The sequence below is a fragment of the Manis javanica genome, chromosome 1 (genome assembly GCF_040802235.1).
Source record: "Manis javanica isolate MJ-LG chromosome 1, MJ_LKY, whole genome shotgun sequence".
Classification (NCBI taxonomy): Eukaryota; Metazoa; Chordata; class Mammalia; order Pholidota; family Manidae; genus Manis; species Manis javanica.
This window is the reverse complement of record NC_133156.1, coordinates 69,309,327-69,325,979: the sequence shown is the minus strand read 5'-3', so window position 1 is coordinate 69,325,979 and position 16,653 is coordinate 69,309,327. Positions and strand designations below refer to the sequence as shown.

The window sequence follows — 16,653 nt, the reverse complement described above, 5'->3', positions numbered from 1 at the left end:
ATTTTAGAAAAACATGTCCAGTAAACATATATCAGCAGGAAAAATATGCACAGATAAAGCTCTTACAAGTTACCACTTTGATTTCCTGGAAACGCATTACAGATCTTGAGCTTAAGCACCTCCTAACTACACTGGACTCAGAAACAAATGGACTTCACCAACCTCATCTGTTTGTAAGAGGAGAACTTCTATATGTAACTGACATATATACACATACACACACAAATACTTTCTTTTAAATAAGTGATATACTTTAAAGTGCCTTACTGTAATCAAACTACAAAGAACAAGGATTATACTCAGCAAATGACACACAAATAACTTTATATGCAATGTAAAACTTCTGGAGATTTCAAGCGTTGTTTTGTAAGGAAAAAACAATATTCTCATTCATTCAGAAAGGTCAAATATATTTCAACTCCTACGATGGTCTAAATCTATTGGGCCTATAGAACTGCTCTTCAACTTCAAAAAGATTATCAAAAATTACCAGAAAAGAGGCTTTTGGAGCTCTATGTACATGTTGAAATAATATTTTAGATACACTTGGTTATATAAAACATTATTAAAATTATTCTCAACTTTGTACTTTAATGTGGCTACTAGAAAATTAAAAATTACATATCACATAATTTTTGCATTATATATCTATTGGACAGTACTGATCTAGAATAATCCTGAGTTAGGGATATAGAAAAGAATACGATAGGTTTTTTTTTTCCCCCAAGGAAGAGAAAAAAGTAAACAAATACACCACATTAAAGGACTTTTCTACTCAGTCATGTTACATGACAGACTTACGGATTTTTCTTTTCGTATTTTGTTGATTTAGTTAGGATTATGGCATCTGTTCAATAAAAGCATTATTTCAGTTTTGACCAGACAGAATAAAAAAGTCTTAGTTTCTTAGAGATGGAGGTACTTTCAAGACATTTCAGAAAGGTGTTATCAGCAGTTTTGATATACTTTTCCTTATGCAGTTTTAAGGGGTAAAAATGAGGTTTGAGAAATAAATTTTTAAATTTCCCTAAGGAGAAAAATTAGTTAAAATCAAAGTCTCAGACAAGTCTGAGCAATTTGGATTAATTTATTTCTTCAGATAGAGAGCACATGTTTCAGAATATTTAATTTTCTTATTCTGAAGAAAGGTGACTGGACTAATCCTATATATAGCCTGATAATCCTAACTAAAACTTTTAGAATGTGTTGCCATACTAGTATATCCTTGTTCATAATAAAAAAAAAACTAACTATAATTTGATAGTACATAATTGTCATTATAATAGATAACCAATATTAACAACAGAGAATAAATGACTCTTAGGTTAGAGACTATACACTAAGAGACCAAAGGGAAGCTTTTTGCATAAACTATGTATTAATAATACACATCATGGGCTTGGTACTGTAGGAACTAAGCTTTGTTTCATCTCATGAATGGAAACCACTAACTGTAGCAGACAGAATAATGGGCCCCTAAAGATGTCCATGCGCTAATCCCTGGAACCTCTGACGATATGTTACCTTATGTGGCAAAGGAGAATAGGATAGTGATGAAATTTAAATTACTGACCAGTTCACCTTAAAACATTTTGGGAGATTAACCTGGATTATCGGGTGGGCCCAAGGATAAGGGTCCTTGAATGTGAAAGGAAGAGAAAGAAGAGGAAGTTGGAGTGGTATGATGAGAGAAGGACTCTACCCACCATCGCCAGCTTTGAAGATCGAGAAGGTGGACCACAGCCAAGCAACGCAGATAGCCTCTAAAAGGGGGAGAAGGCAAGGAAACAGAATACTTCAAGGGTCCAGAAAGAAAAAGGGCCCTGCCAGTGCCTTGATTTTAGCCCAGTGAGACCTATGTTGGACTTCTAAGGTACAGAACTGTAAGGTATGTGTTGTTTTAAGCCACAAAATTTATGGTGATCTATTATGGCAGCAATAAGAAATATAAAATAATGAAAACCATATCACAACTGTGAAGGGCAATCAAACTAACACCTTTGGGGAAAGGTTTTAGATAGACACAAATCTCTCATAACCTCCCACAGAACAAAACAAAAACACAAATAAAAGTACTCAAAATCTACATTGGATAGAGTAATGGCCAATAACATTTTTCCTTTCAAAGGAGAGTATTATGATTACAAAGACACCCTATGGTATATCATGAAATTTCTTGTTAAAATAATCAGTCTTAAAAAGATGCCTGGCATTAAACTAGAAAAAAATGATAAACAGGCCTGCTTTAAATAGCACTGAGAAATATTGCAGATGCAGTACTGAATGTGCTCCTTGTACAGTATGTTCTAGATAAGAATGGATAAGAAGTTGGCAACAGAAGCCTCTCTGCTTGGGGCAATGAGTGCAGCTATGATATCTCACGGCTGGTAGGAGTAGCAATGACAAGTGCAGGCAGGCAAACTCTTAGTTCTTTGGCTACCTCTTGTCTAAATTTATGTCAAATAAAAGACTAGGATTCAAGACATCCAAAGGCATTTTGTTTACATTAAATTCAGTCTGAGGACTCTTTAAAATCAGCCTTTGAGGTGAAGATTTTCAGGAAAATATGTTTAAATACTGAAGAAAAAGATGGCAGAGATCATATTCAGTTTGAATTTCTGAAAATAAGGGAAACACAAAAAAAGGAACAAGTAGTAATCAATAACTAATTCCAGGATGGCCAGATTAGTACTTCATTTGGTTAACAAAAAAACCTTATTTTACCCATCAATCTCAGGTTCCTTATATGTACGCCAGTACTAATATTGCAATATCCTTTACATTAGTGGAAGGAATATCTGCAGAGAATTCAAGCATGAGGAAAACATTATTCTGTCTGTTTAGAAACAGTTCTACTCAACTGGATTCTGAAATATTCAGTAGTAGCAATATGTTTGGCCATCTTTCTATGAAAGTCTTTTGCAGGGGCAGATTGTAATATACTGAAACAGATCTTGATACAGCAGCATTTTAAATCTAAATTTTGTTTTAAATAAGGAAGGTAAATACATTAGAAAGGAAAATATCCAGAAAGATTAAGGGGAAAATCGTGCTAAACAAGAAAGAACAACGTGTACCTGTATAATTTTTTTGTCACGTAACTTACAAAAGGGAAAAAATCATAAAGGGTACCTCAGAACTGAGAAGAAGCACAAGGAATGAAAGCACTTTTATTCCAACAAAGAGAATGAAAGTATTATGAGCTTTCAGAATTAGAAGAGTGCAAGGTAAGTTTACTGGTAGAGCAACTGGGTATATCACAAGTGGCAGGAACGGCTAAAAGAGCTTTTACCATGAGAGTTGTGACTCAGAGCAGAAGTGGAATTGAGTCAATACTCAGTGGTCCCCAAGGGCTTCATATGGTAAAATAGGGGTAAGTGCAGTTTATCTGTTGTTATTGTAGTAGCGATTTACTTAAGCTTGTTATATAATTTAGCTGTGTATACTGTTTGAATACATTAAATTGTATCTTCCAATAATTATTACTCATATTCAAATAATAGTGATGCTTTATCTTTCCTTAGAGAAAAAGCAAAATTATTTAAGGTACCAATTCACTCTCTCTGTTATCCACCCCTGTGGAACTCTAGGAAGCAGATACAATAGGATAAAATTAAAATTTCATCGAAGGGGGATTTAATAGGAAAGCCATGGCAAAATGTCACTTAGTTCTAGTCTATGAAAGAAAAGGTTACAGAGATCAAGATAACCTGACTGTGCAGAACCATATCTGGGGGCAAGTATAACTTTGGGTGCTAGCCCTTCTTCCAGCACCTCCTGGCATTCTGAGCAAGCCTCCCTCTGCATGCTCCCCACACCTGCCACCACCTGACAATGATGCAACGTTAAAAATTAATCACTTTTTAAGTTACCTAATACATTTATCTCACAACAGAGTTCTGGACAGTATGTTTGTTTGGGGCATTATTTATCTTAGCTGCTATTTTTTTAGGCTAAAATGAGACACAAAGTGACAATACAATAAAATTTTGTGAAAGTGAAAACAGAGAAGACACAATTCTTCCCTCTGTGAATTAGGTTTAGCATCTACCACATGAACTGTGGAAAGTGAGTGAAAAGTATACTAGAAATCAAAATAAAATGTCTTACAAGCCTGACAATTCTAGAAGAGACAGTCTAATAAAACAGACTACCTGGGATCTAAAAATATACCAAATTTTATAGAAATGAGAAGGGAAAAGAAAAACTAACCAAGGGCAGGTGGTGGGGATTTGGGGGGAGGGTTTAATACTTGTACTTCTTTCCTCAAAGAAAGTAAAAATGTAAAGAAGTGCCATATATTTACCTTGTTCACTGGGTTCTCTTACATAGGGCTTAAGGTGGGACATTTTGATTGGTCTTTTAAGTCTAGTCCCAGTGTTGTCTCTTAAAACAGCACATCCACTTTCTGTAATATAGTCTATGACACATGGACCAACCCATTCAGACTGGAAACGACCATCCTTCCACCAGTTTTTCCTTTGTCTTAAAACTTCATGACCCACTTTTAGATGAAATGGATTTAATTGCTTTGGTTTCTTTTTAACAATGATTTTGGTTTTATTTAGTTCATCAATATTGTTGTTCTCCACCTAGAAGTCCAAAAAAAAGAGAGAGAGAGAAAGAGGGAAAGAGAGAACACAGGGATGAAAAAGCTGTAGTTTCTTGAAGGTAAATATAGATAATAATCTAGCAGAAGGATTATTTATTGAGATGCTAGTAAAAGGTAGGCATGAGTCCCATTTAATTCTTAAGACAGTATGTCAAAGTCAGTATTATTATCCCAACTTTACAAAGAAGGTAAACTGATTAAGGTTAAGTAATGTGCCAAGTCAAACAACTAGAAAGCAACAAAACCAGGGATTTGAATTCAGCTCTACTTATTTGTAAAATACATGGTTTTTCTATTATTGTCTCTCAGAATTTCATAGTCAATAAGCATGCTGTTTAATATAAGCAGAATTTTATCTAAAAATTGTATTAAGACTATATCACATGTATGAGTGTGTGCATCTGCATGTGTGTATATGCTGACTTTAAAAAAAAATCACTTTATAGGTTTTTGATTACAGAGTTTTCTATTAAATAGAATCACCTGGTCTGCTGAAATTGTCTTATTCTCCATTATTTTATCAGCTTCTTTAATTGCACCTAGAATTCTGGCAAACATACTTGTATTATCATCATCCACTTCATGAAGAACATCTGAAGTCTCAGGCATATGAGGATTTCGATTAAACATTTGAAAATATGGTGTATTTTTAGTAGGCTCCTATTTTAAGGAAAATAAACAACAACTTGAATAAGCCACTCTGTAGCCAAGAAACAGTCATAACTTAAAAGTACAGAATTATAAAGAGGCACATACCAAGTGAGTTACATTGAAGGCAAATGAAACGACTGATAGGTGTTCGTCCCAGTTGTTTGGGTGGTCGGCACAGTGTTTGGAAAGAAATGTTTTGATTGTATTAGGTGTACTTTCAGTTGAATTAACAGTTTGGGAGGCATGGGAAATTACAATTTGCTTTGTGCCAAACAATTCACAAAGTTCGACATTGATCTGAAAATTAGATGAAACAAAACAAAGCTGACTTTAAAATTTGTATTTTATTTTTTTGTTGATAGGTTTCAAAAGAATTTGAGTCTTGCCTTTTTAATTAAACCATAACCATTCTACATTAAACATACATATTTTGTTTAAAATAGAATTACCATCTATTAAGTCCTTATTTTGTGCTTGTTAACACACTAGATGCTTTACAATACTGTCATTAGACTTACAAAATCTTATGAGGTACTGTTAACTGCATTTTAAAGATAAGCTGAAGCTTTGGGAGGTTACGTGTCTAGTCAGGCACACATGTACAGCAAGGAAACAGAAAAGCAGAATTTAACACTAACTCTGAATTCAAATAACACTTTAATTAACTCAACAGACAGTTTCTCAAACAAACACTAGGCCACATAATCCAGTTAACAGCTGTGTGACCTTGGCCAAATCACCGAACTTTTGTGTATGCAGTTTTCTTATCCATTATGAGGAAATCCTATCCAGGACTTTTTTAAGAATTAAGTGAGTAAATGCATTTAGAACAGCTATTGATGAGTGGTAAGCACTTTGTGACTCTAAATGTTGTTATTGTTATTGTTGTATTTGTTATCTACAGGGCCTAAAAGTCAAAATGAGTTCAGAAAACTTGAAACAGTAACCTGCAAAATGTAAAATGACTTATTTTTCTCTGCCTTTTGCCTCAGACTTTATTATTATTACTTATTTATTTATTCTTATTTTTTTTAGCTGGGTAAACATTTGGCTGGCAAAACATTTTTAAAAAGATGATTATAGTCTTGTTTAATAATAAGAAGACAAGTAATATCAGAATCTTAAAAGGTGAAGCTACTAAATGAGGGAAAAAAACCCACAAAAACAAAATCACATTTCCCAAGTTCTCTTGCAGGTAGGGATACAGTTTTGACCAAAAAAGAGAATAGTCTTGCTGGGCTTTTAAAAATTGTTGGGCAAACTCATCTGGTACTAGCTTTTTGCCCACCGCCCTCCCTTTTTGTGACTGAAATGTAGACTTGTGGCAGGGACTCTGACAGCCATAGTACAAGACGGAGAATCACATCTCAAAGACGATGGAACAGAAAGCTAGAAGCATGGGTTCCCAGAAACATTCAAAGTTACCCTTCCAACATTGGACAGACTGGTCTTCTTTTTGCCTAAGGGTAAAGTAAACTCCTACTGGAATTTATATATTGGGGGTACGAGAGAATTCTCTGTTAGCTGTAGCTGATTATAATCCCTAGCCAGTATATGTACTCTTTTAGGCTGCCTCCTTTTAATTCAAAAGCCATTAAAAAGAAATCCCAGAGAATAGGTGTCATTAGGTCAGCCTCAGCCTTAGGTCATAATCAGTGGTTTTAAATGACTGACCTTTGGCAAAGGCTTCAACTTCTTTATTTCAAGAGGTTGCCTAGGAATGAGCCAGTGAATCTATTTGTGAGATGCTTTCTTGATATCCTTACCCCAATAGCCTTTGTTTTGTTTCCATCAAGCCAACCATTCTATTAGTGGTTACAATTTTGGTTTTCCATGAGATACTTTTTTAAAATTAATTTTCCTTTGAAATGTTTTCTTTTTCCTTCTGGATTTTATGAAAAATTTGTGTATTTTATGGAAACATCTGTATTTTCCTTCAACTGTACAATAAACCTCCCACATTGTGTGTGATGGGAAATCTTATTTCAACACTTTTGCAGTTTGAAAAAAACTGACCACAAAAGCCCATTTTGTCACCATTATGTTTGTGAAATATTTAAACCAAGTCACAGCAAAAAAAACCAAACTGTCCCAGTCATATGTGTTTTCATTTTTTGTTATTATTAAACCTCACAAAAAAGGCTTGTAAACAATTATTTTTACCTTTGGTAAAATTTTCAAAGTCTTAGATTGTCACATGACTTTAAACAAGACAGCAAAAACAGCTAACAATTCATAATGGCTTCATACTGTAATTATTTAGTATCTTGAAGCACTAAATGCACTTAGGGGGAAGCTTTTCATTAATAAAGGTAGAAGCAAATCAGTATTTCAAACAGTTTTCTTAATAATTATGATGGCCATTTTTCTTTCAGATCTGACTAGTTTGTATTTGTTTTCATCTCATTAATGTGTCTAAGAAAGAGCTAGGCCAGAAGTTAAACAGATGTGTCAGCACTGTCATTTCCTTATTGTTGATAGGTGACTGCATTATTACTATTATTTTGTTTCACTGCAAGAAACTTAAGCAACTGGTATTCTATGAGGAGTACTGTGAAAACTAGACAATATCCATAAATTCAGTTACTGCTAAAAGCAAAAGAATGAGTGAGGGAACCATTTTATAGTCCTCTGTCTTGTGAAATTCTCTTCTCTCAGGACACTGTCACATACCAGCTGTGACACAACAATCATCTGCCTGGTTGACTCAGGGTTCTGTTACCAACCTGTGCACATTATTAGTAAAGCTGCATTTCTTTCTTATTTATTAGATAAAAAAGTATAAACAGAAGCTCTAATATTGTCATACTATAAACTAGATTGTCTTGCATACCACATTTTTCAGATAACTGTAGTGTCAGTCAATGTATGCAAAATTATTCTGCAGTTACAAAACAGATACAAGTCTTGGTGGAGTTATGCAATAGCTTTACTTACTGCTCATGCAAAGTTAGCTGTAGGTCAGGGCATCTCTCCAAGGCAACTGGTCTCTACTGGGTGCCTCAGCAATCCCAGACAAGAGAAATTCCTCCACTCTATAGTGTAATATCTAGAATATTCAGTCAATTCCCCAGAGAAAGGGTAGGACTGAGAGACTGAAGAACTGAGCATGAGTATTTCAGTACTTCAGGGTGAAAGTGGCACACACACATCCACGCAATTTCTTTGGCCAGATCTAGTTACTTGGGTTTGCCTATATGCAAGAGTCTAAAAGGATAGCTTTCTGTGTTTGGAAGGCTAAGAGAATTAGATATTGCTAAGCATTAATAATTTTTTCATAAATGTGACAGATGATTATGTACATCTAAATCACTAAAAATTATAAAAGCAACCTAATAATATATATAAACTGAAAAATTATGAGAAAAAACATAATCTCATTACTCTTTAAAAACCTTTATAACCTTATGAATTTATTTTATATGAATTTTTAGTTATCCGTGTAAATATGTGTATATATGTAATAAAATTCTTTATGCACACTTTAAATTTAACATGTTATAAACATCATCCATGTCATTTCCTTTTCTTTGTAAACATTTTTAATGGCTAACAAATAATTCACGTGGTTAGACATATAGTTCTAAGACACTTTCTGTTTTTGGATGTTTAGGTTGTTTCCTGTCTTCACTAATATAAACAGCATTGTGGTAAATAGTATTGGTTTAAGGCAATTATGGTTTCAACATTAAGTAAGGCTACATTCCTTTCCATGATCCTATCTTTACAGAACTGGTTTTCCAGCAAATGGCATGATAAAAAGCAACTACTATGTAAAAGTCAATGTGCAGCAGGAAATGAGAAGGGCAGAGTCCAGTATGATTCCAAGGATTGAGCACTGGTCAGTCGGTACACACATCCCATGAATAAGTAATTGTAGCTTTTTAAAAACAAAATATTTTTTTTCAATTTATATGTATTATTTTTTAATATGGCTAAGTGGTTAGGACATAAATACTCATTGTTTGTATCTCTGCAGAAAAGAGTTAACATTGCAAATGTGAGCCATCCTATGAAAGGCTTGATTCAAGGTTGGCCTTGGCTGGTATCTCAAAACTAGGATTTCAGGAGGACTTCCATCATTCCTTAATTAAGAAGAATGGCTCACTGGGCCTCAGCTGTTTATACAAACAGGTAGTTTATGCTGAACACCTTCTTTCCTTTGAGAATCTAGAATGTTGGTACATTCCAGGCAGGGAAATGGTGTGAGCCAGTGTAAGTCCTAGGCACTGAATCTCTAATAGGTTACTCTGGTTGATAACACTTTACATGGTGTTGTTGCTGAGGAAATTACACGTCCTGTGTAAGTCCACTGAGAGAAGACATCTGAGACCCTTGTAGCTGGTGTCCCCTGGACTTGCATCCATGAGCCTTTTACTGTGCTGATTTTCTTGTGTCCTTTCATTATAATAAATCTAAGCCATGACTGTGACCATCTGTGGCACAGTCCTCCTAATGAATTATAAAACTTGGAGATGATCTTAGGGACTCCCTGACACAAAACCTGACTACTCAGTACATATAACTTTAGATATTTCTTTTGGTGTGAGATATCAAAAGTGCTGTGAACCAAGACAGTCTATCTGATTTTTTTCTTATACAGTTCAATATAAACATTTAAAAATTTGCACTGAGTGTAATGGTTATATTCCTTTTTTAGAATTTTCATATATATTCTTATCTGCTTATTCTTTCAGGTTAACTTTAATCTGTAAAAAGTCCAGAGCAAGGGAAAAAACTCTTCCTTTCTAATGATGATTAGAAATTTATAACTATAATTCTCTTTTGGGAAAACTGTTACCTTTCAATACCTAATATTCTCATTCATGAACATGATATACTTTTCAATTTAGTCAATTCTCCCTCCACATGTCAATCACAGAATTTTTAAGCTAGAAATAAACAAAGATTATTTGGTTCAACCTCCCTATTTTAGTTTGAGGAAACCTAAAGATAGGTTTACAATTACTTATTGGCACAAAAAGTATTAAATTCTGGTCTCTTAGTTTCTAGTACAATTACCTTTGTATTATACAATGTTAACCTGCAGCAATTTACCTAAACTTATAAAACACCCTATAATGTACAGGTGTGCTAAGCACTGAAAGGTAAGTCAAATACGCTCTTAAACCTAAGTAGTTTATTTAGTCTTACCTGATGAATAAACTCATCTCTTTGGTCCATTATTATTTTCTGAGGAGGTCCATATAGGAAAAATATATTGGTAATAGCTTTAGAAATTTCTGTTGCTGAAACATCACACAGAGGCAAAATCACAACCCATTTTGTGAACAAATCTGTCATAATTATAGCATATACATTACTTCTGTTGCTTGCATTAAATGGGCCCATCAGATCAACAGTAACTATATTCCATGGATTTTCTACTTTGAGAAGGTGCTGTTTAGGTGCCAGAATAATTGTATTTTTTGCCACTTGGCAATGTTGACAAGCATATACCTATAAAACAGGCATACAATAAAGAAAAGATGTACAAATGTTAATGTATTCAGCAAAATAAAAGAAGTCTTATAAATATGAACTTTAAAATAGTTAATACGTACTTTGTGTTTTGAAGGAGAAACTTTTGGACTATTTTCAGAATAAAATAAAACCTTCTATTCAGAATAATAAGCAAATATTACTTGCTACTACTATTCAATGACCTTCTAAGGGGCCTGACTCACATGGAACGTAATTCTGGTTTACATTTAATAAATATTCATTAAATGACTAGATCCTAAAACAAGTTTTCTATCATTTTAAAAAGTAACTGGATATACAATAACTTTTACAAGCAAGGGTTTTTTTTTTATTTTAAAGATACCGCTTAATAAGCTCACTCATTCATCTATTCCAACAATATCTACTAAAACATTATTTTATTCAAACAATATATATAGATGCCAGAAATTCCTCAATGTCCTGGGAAAAGAGAATTAACAAAAACGGAAAACAAAGCCCATGCTGTTATGGACCTTCATTTGAGTGAGATGAGAAGAGATCAATTGACTAACTTATGGATAGTGCCACTGCTCAACATATTTCTGAAATTCCACTTTGGAAAGTACTTTGAAACCAACTCCTGAACAAAATTTTTTAAAAAAGCATTACATTATAGTTACTTTTGATCACAATTTTACTTTCTGACTCACGTACTAGTTTTCATTACAAATAACCTGATTATTTGCAAAAATCACACTCAAATTCTCACATGATAAAGATTTCATTGTCAGGAATGCGTGGCAGGTTTTAGAAGCAAACACAAAAATTAAGGTCTTTGGAATCCCTGTATAGTCATAAACTGGTAACTCACAAATGATACTTAGGTGGTTTAATTCTTTATGTCTGAAGTGACAGTCTTTTTGATGAACTATTATAATTATTGAGGGGATCTCAAAAACATACCAAGCTATTTCTCTCATTTGTCATATAGAGCATACCAGAAAGAGTAGGGATCAGTTGACGTACCAGGAGAATCCCAGAATTCCTAGCTGAATTTTCTATTAGCAGTTGAAGGTCCTAATGGGTTAAAATACTCAGACTAATTTCATTATCTTTGCAACTTGATTTTGCATTTAATTGGTTTTGGTTTTCTGCCATATCTGACATTTTCTACATCAGGATGGAATAGGCAAAAAAGATGGGAGCACACACTGGACCTGACTTACTACGAACATATTCTCCTCAAGGAAAGATTGTATCACTGCCATCAAAGAGGTAATCACTTGGTCGAAGTAATTTCAGCCCCATTTGAATTTTGCCTACACAAGAGTTCAATGATGAAAATCTGGTTCCAAATAATCTCCCACCTAAATATGGCATTTTCCAATATTTAAATAATGCTTTATTCTAGTTCAAGTTATACTTTAGTGATTTTAAAGAAGAATTTTCAAGGGAAATAAAACTATCTTTAAAAGCTTTTGTACAAAAATTACCCATAAAAAAGTACCTAATAAGAGGTGATATCCAGAGTAAATCTGGAACAATAATGAATTTTGGATATTTATTACAAAGACATTATTCAAAATATTCTAAATACATAAGCCATACCCACTGTTTGACATCATTAGTCACAGAAGTCCAATAGTAACTTGATTCCACTAGAGTAAGGGTTCTGGATATGCCATGATGGGCTCCAGTGTCATTTTCATGGCATTCTCTTAGGACTTTCTTTTTTTCTTCTTCTGAAACAATTACCAGACGATTTTGTTTTCTGTCTTTTCCAACATAAAACAGCTTTTTTTCTGGAATAAATATAATTGCAATTTTTAGAGTCCTATATAATTTTAAGATAACCACAGTTCTTTCTCCAAACCATGAAGTGTTTTTGTTTTTTGTATTTAGATCTTGCTTCCTTTTAGACAGAATATTATTTGTAATGATGCACCATAAAATCTGAAAGGTCCTCAGTTGTTACACTTACTGAATATATAGAAGAATCAATAGCTGCTATAATTTTGTAGCTATCAATACAAGCAGAGCTGGCTTGTTCACCAAAGTGTGAGATAACTATGGGAATATAAAATTGTCTTTCTATGGGAGTACTTAAACTAGAAAAGTACTTGCAGGCATCTCCTAAAAATGGCAAATTAGCAAATGAATTATGTAAAGATGGACAGCTTCTGGAACAGAATTTCTAAAATATTATGTAATTATAACTGCATATTTTTAAGCAGCTGCCTGTCTTTGGTTTTGAGTAGGAAGTGGGGTTCTTACCTCATCCCAAACTTCTCCCCTTTGGAGGAACAGAAAGTGGGAAACAATATATAACCTTTCAAAATAAACATTCTACCACCATATTTCAAATATTTAATTCATTCAAGTGGATTAGGGGTACAAAAATAAATATGATCCTGAGAATATTTAATGGCAGTGGGAGGGTGGAACTACAGAAATAAATACAATGAACAAACAAGTTAACACTGTAAACGTTTTCATATTAGGCATTAAGTTCTTCATGGACCGTGACCGGAGGGCCTAAGAGTGCACCCAACAGAGTAGGAGCCACCTGAGGACAAAAGTAAGAGAGATTAATTTAGCTGTCTTGTTTTTTCCACACTATCATTTTCTGTCTTTGATCTAAAATGCCCTTAGCATCATCATTAAACAGGTTAATTGTTAAGGAACAACCAGTCACATCAAGATTCCACAAAGAACACATGAAGAAACATCTGTATTAACTCTATATTCAAGATTTTGGGGACTGATTTTACCTTTGAAGAGAAATTTTTTTGCTGCTCTTCTTATGCCACTTCTCTCACTCGGCAAAGTAGATGGATGATATTCACCAGTTCGTTTATAATATGCAATCTGTTTAAGATGAAGGTTACCATTTTTTCCACTACGGACCATTATGAACCTAGGTAAAAAGTATTTAGAGATATAATTTATATAAGCTAATTCAGTTGCTATTTCAGTTAAGGTTTCTGTCATATTTTTGATTGCATATGAATTGAACTTTCCCTTCCTTTATACTATCTGGACAGAGATGATTATAGTACATAAATAGAACTGTGTGATGTGTATGAACTAAAATACTGAAATGCTATTTTTAAATAATCATGACACATTATCTTGTCTCTTTCAAGTGAAGAAATACTGAAAATTTCCCCATTCTGGGAAAAAAGAAATGAACAAGCACACTTCAGAAGTTTTTCTTAAAGTCTCTGATTATTAGCAATTGAAATGTTCCTTATATAGGATGGTTCCGCTATATGTTATTTAAATAAATGATAGGTTATAAAGGGATGCAAGGATTTTTCATATTCATCATCATTGCAAAATGAAACAAAACTATTCAAATAGTGAGGAAGATGTATTTTGGAAATGTTCAAATGATAAATAACAGAGAAGATATTTAGCTGTGCTAGATCACCATATACTCTTTTGAACTACATGTAAGCTGCTTTTTTTTAATAGAAAAGCTTTTGGTCCTGTGCATACTTTATGTTATAAAGAATGCAGCCAAATGCTGGCCGCATTGGTCAACACAAAATGAAACTTCTCTATTTTAGATCCTAAATAATATGGGAAACCATTAAATTAAAAAGAAAAAAACCTATTCTTTCATATTTTCAGTTGAAAGAAACTATTCTGTGCTAGTTATTGTGTTTGCCACCACCTCCACCCATCCAGATCCAGGCCCTTCCTTCCCTGCTGCTGTGCCTTAGGAGACTGACTCTTACAGAATGCATTTATAGTTTTCTGGTTAGACTTGTTCTAGGGGAGGTATCAGCAGGCAAATCAGAATACAAAGAGAGAGGTCAGGATATTTATTTCCCAGGTCCTTCCTTGGTTTAAGCTATAACCCTTTGTAACTACAGCTCCTGTCAAGTAGCCCATCTTCTCATGCTTCACTGGACATCTGTAACATTACTTCTTTTTCTTGCCATCTCAGTGGCACTATTCAGTCACTATTTCCTGCTGTTGCCAGTCTGCAAGTACCATGTTGGTTTCTTTGACCCTGTCCATTTATCTGTAAATAGGAGCCTCATTAAATTTTCTTTAAAATCCCAACAGAGTATATTTATTTTTTCCTCTTAGGAAGATACAAATGGTTAAAATTTTGAACTTCTGAAAAACAGCATGGTTGTCTACTGACCCCTGGAAGAACTTGGGAATGGCACTAAAACAGAATATTACTGCAGAGTGAATGTCAGAACAAAGAAGAATAGAATGTTCCTATGAACTATGGCTTAAATAGTCTACAAGTCTCTTTCCGTATATTATAGCACTTTGCATGTTCAATGATCATCTTTCTAATCTTTTCATAACTTCTAGTGATAATATCAGGACATTTCTAACATCCCTTAGTCTTAGGTTAGTGTAAGGCATTTTAATAGCAAAGGTAAATTCTGTCCTATCTAACCTAAAAAACAGGCTCATTATCTCTGTTGAGTACTATAAAACAGTTTGTTCTAAGTTTAAATCACTTTCAATTAAATAATAATATATGAATTTTTCCATTTACTAATAGATTGTTGTACTCTGAAATCAAACAAATGTATCTTATCATAGTTTCTAAAACATCTCAAAAAATGAATGGGTCAGATTTCTATAAAACTATGCTAAGACAGTGACATATTGGCATAAGGATAGTCAAATAGGTCACTGAAACAGGGCAGAGTCCAGAAATACATCCACATGTATAGTCAATTAATTTACAACAAAGGCATCAATACAATGGGGGTAAAGAAAGTCTTTTCAATAGCTGATGCTAGAACAACTGGATGTCTGTATAGGAAAAACAATGAATCTTAATCACCTACCTATGTCTACCACAAAATTAATTCCAGATAAATCATAAACCTAACTATGAAAGAAAATTATAAAGCTTCTGGAAGAAAAGGACCTTCCAGACCTTGGGATAAGCAAAGATTTCTTGAACAGGACACAAAAAGCAATATTCATAAAAGAAAAATATTATAACAAATTGGACTTCATCAAAATTAAAATCTGTTTATCAAAAGACACCACTGAGAAAGGGAAAAGGTAATGCACAGACTGGGTGAAAATATATTTAACATACATATATCTAACAAAGGACTCATATCCAGCATATATAAAGTACTACTACAAATCAAAAAGAAAATAATAAAACCCCAACTTAAAAATGAGGTAAAAATTTTACATGCACTTCCAAAAAAGAGAATATCCAAATGACTAATAAGCAAGTGTAAATGAGTTCAACATCATTACTCCTCACAGCAATGTAAATTAAAGCTACAATGTTTTGCAACTACACATTATCAGGAAGGCTAAAATTAAAAACAGACAGCCAGGTGTTGTGAGGACAGGTAACAAGTGGATCTCTCATACGTTGTGAGTGTGTGAAATGCTATAGTCACCTTGGAAAACGGACAGTTTTTTCTGAAGCTAAACATACGTCTACTCTAAGGACTTGGCAGTTCTACTTTTAAAGTTTATATCCCAGTGAAATGAGTACATGACTATCAAAAGATGTGTACAAAAATGTCCACAGATTCTTTATAGTCATACCAACTCCTAATTCGGAACAGTAAAAGCATCAAGAAGTTTCAGGTTTTACCGTGTATATACTCAGTCCTTGTCCTTCAGCCACTTCTACTGCTTTCCAGTTCCACATCGCTCTGTATCTTAGTGCTTTTCAAACTATCTGTGTTGAGGCACTAGTTTCCCCCACCCATCCCCAATATGTCATTTAAGACCCTTGATGCCATTACTTCCACATCATCCTCAAACAGCTTTTCTTCTGCCAAAGACTTTGCAGCAAACTTCTATCCTTCATCAGTTTTCAATTTAGGAAGGCTTGTTGGTTTCAAGTATGGAACACGGACTGCATTGGTATTCTTATCCATTTGTCTGCCCGTCATTCTAGCTCTGCATTAATCCAACTTGTTTTAGATTAA

The 16,653-nt window shown here is 33.8% G+C and overlaps 1 protein-coding gene across 8 annotated transcripts in view; it reads right to left on the bottom strand.

Annotated features, from left to right (window-relative positions):
* The window catches only part of GIN1 (gypsy retrotransposon integrase 1), a 65,908-nt gene that overhangs the window by 40,710 nt on the left and 8,545 nt on the right, over positions 1-16,653 (bottom strand). For 6 of the 8 annotated variants that reach the window (XM_073233449.1, XM_073233451.1, XM_017651437.3 and 3 more), the window contains exons 2-7: positions 13,480-13,625; positions 12,317-12,510; positions 10,418-10,723; positions 5,369-5,560; positions 5,096-5,272; positions 4,307-4,592 (exon numbers count right to left, since the gene is read on the bottom strand). In XM_073233449.1, the coding sequence (XP_073089550.1) occupies positions 4,307-4,592; positions 5,096-5,272; positions 5,369-5,560; positions 10,418-10,723; positions 12,317-12,510; positions 13,480-13,618 (1,294 nt within the window). In that variant the 5' untranslated portion in view covers positions 13,619-13,625. Of the gene's footprint in view, positions 1-7; positions 1,764-4,306; positions 4,593-5,095; positions 5,273-5,368; positions 5,561-10,417; positions 10,724-12,316; positions 12,511-13,479; positions 13,626-16,653 lie in introns of those variants that run through there. The other 2 variants (XM_017651438.3, XM_017651439.3) reach the window with 2 other exon arrangements.